We start from the raw sequence: 2,500 nt of genomic DNA, 5'->3' as shown, positions 1-2,500 counted from the left end.
AGACATATATAACAGCATCACTAACCATACATCACCACCACCATCATCACCACCACCACCACCACCACCATCATCACCACCACCACCACCATCATCACCACCACCACCACCACCACCACCTCCTCACCTTGCTGACAATGGTGCTGTATTCTTCGGCGGACAGCAGGTCGTGGGTCAGGTGTCTCACGGTCTCTCCCAGGTCGCTCTCACCCAGGTAACCGTCCCCGTCGAAATCTGGGAACACGCGCGGCAGAAATATATAAGAAAGAGAGAGAGATGGATAGATAGATAGATAGGTAGAGGGTGAGAGCAGGGTTGCCAGATTTCCCTCCCTAGCCTATTTCATTTGCCTATTTCCAACTCAAAAACCGTCTCCTGCGCCTCAATAACTAGATTAATTAATAGTTCTCGTTAAAATGGTTAGTTACTGATGTCCTTTTTTTGGTGGTTAAGCGTCAGAAGTGTCAAAAATAGGATATATGTAAAGAGGTGGATTAGGTGAGCTGGCAACGCTGGGTGAGTGAAAGAAAGAGGAATGGATAGCAATATACTTTTACTAGGCCAGACACACTATCAGATTCTCTCTCTTCGTGGACAAAACAAAACAGCATCAGAACCTTTCCCTCACTAGGCCAGACACACTATCAGATTCTCTCTCTTCGTGGACAAAACAAAACAGCATCAGAACCTTTCCCTCACTAGGCCAGACACACTATCAGATTCTCTCTCTTCGTGGACAAAACAAAACAGCATCAGAATCTTTCCCTCACTAGGCCAGACACACTATCAGATTCTCTCTCTTCGTGGACAAAACAAAACAGCATCAGAATCTTTCCCTCACTAGGCCAGACACACTATCAGATTCTCTCTCTTCGTGGACAAAACAAAACAGCATCAGAACCTTTCCCTCACTAGGCCAGACACACTATCAGATTCTCTCTCTTCGTGGACAAAACAAAACAGCATCAGAACCTTTCCCTCACTAGGCCAGACACACTATCAGATTCTCTCTCTTCGTGGACAAAACAAAACAGCATCAGAACCTTTCCCTCACTAGGCCAGACACACTATCAGATTCTCTCTCTCTTAAGGGACAAAACAAAACAGCATCAGAACCTTTCCCTCACTAGGCCAGACACACTATCAGATTCTCTCTCTTCGTGGACAAAACAAAACAGCATCAGAATCTTTCCCTCACTAGGCCAGACACACTATCAGATTCTCTCTCTTAATGGGCAAAACAAAACAGCATCAGAACCTTTCCCTCACTAGGCCAGACACACTATCAGATTCTCTCTCTCTTAAGGGGCAAAACAAAACAGCATCAGAACCTTTCCCTCACTAGGCCAGACACACTATTAGATTCTCTCTCTTCGTGGACAAAACAAAACAGCATCAGAACCTTTCCCTCACTAGGCCAGACACACTATCAGATTCTCTCTCTTAGTGAACAAAACAAAACAGCATCAGAATCTTTCCCTCACTAGGCCAGACACACTATCAGATTCTCTCTCTCTTAAGGGACAAAACAAAACGGCATCAGAACCTTTCCTTCACTAGGCCAGACACACTATCAGATTCTCTCTCTCTTGAGGGACAAAACAAAACAGCATCAGAATCTTTCCCTCACTAGGCCAGACACACTATCAGATTCTCTCTCTCTTAAGGGACAAAACAAAACAGCATCAGAACCTTTCCTTCACTAGGCCAGACACACTATCAGATTCTCTCTCTCTTAAGGGACAAAACAAAACAGCATCAGAATCTTTCCCTCACTAGGCCAGACACACTATCAGATTCTCTCTCTCTTAAGGGGCAAAACAAAACAGCATCAGAACCTTTCCCTCACTAGGCCAGACACACTATCGGATTCTCTCTCTTAATGGGCAAAACAAAACAGCATCAGAATCTTTCCCTCACTAGGCCAGACACTATCAGATTCTCTCTCTTCGTGGACAAAACAAAACAGCATCAGAATCTTTCCCTCACTAGGCCAGACACACTATCAGATTCCCTCTCTTAAGGGGCAAAACAAAACAGCATCAGAATCTTTCCTTCACTAGGCCAGACACTATCAGATTCTCTCTCTTCGTGGACAAAACAAAACAGCATCAGAATCTTTCCCTCACTAGGCCAGACACACCATCAGATTCTCTCTCTTCGTGGACAAAACAAAACAGGATCAGAACCTTTCCCTCACTAGGCCAGACACACTATCAGATTCTCTCTCTTAATGGGCAAAACAAAACAGAATCAGAACCTTTCCCTCACTAGGCCAGACACACTATCAGATTCTCTCTCTTAATGGGCAAAACAAAACAGCATCAGAACCTTTCCCTCACTAGGCCAGACACACTATCGGATTCTCTCTCTTAATGGGCAAAACAAAACAGCATCAGAATCTTTCCCTTACTAGGCCAGACACACTATCAGATTCTCTCTCTCTTAAGGGGCAAAACAAAACAGCATCAGAACCTTTCCCTCACTAGGCCAGACACAC

General features: G+C 44.7%; 2 protein-coding genes across 2 annotated transcripts in view; one reads left to right on the top strand and one right to left on the bottom strand.

Moving 5' to 3' along the window:
- LOC127004814 (cuticle protein 7-like) overlaps positions 1-2,500 on the top strand; it is a 76,579-nt gene that overhangs the window by 6,507 nt on the left and 67,572 nt on the right. The gene's annotated exons all lie outside the window — the stretch shown is intronic.
- The window catches only part of LOC127004811 (calcium and integrin-binding family member 3-like), an 8,773-nt gene that overhangs the window by 1,467 nt on the left and 4,806 nt on the right, over positions 1-2,500 (bottom strand). The window contains exon 5 of the mRNA XM_050872976.1: positions 128-234. Coding sequence (XP_050728933.1) covers positions 128-234 — 107 coding nt within the window. The remainder of the gene's footprint in view (positions 1-127; positions 235-2,500) is intronic.

This window comes from Eriocheir sinensis, chromosome 29, assembly GCF_024679095.1.
Source record: "Eriocheir sinensis breed Jianghai 21 chromosome 29, ASM2467909v1, whole genome shotgun sequence".
Classification (NCBI taxonomy): Eukaryota; Metazoa; Arthropoda; class Malacostraca; order Decapoda; family Varunidae; genus Eriocheir; species Eriocheir sinensis.
This window is presented reverse-complemented; position numbering and strand designations above follow the sequence as displayed.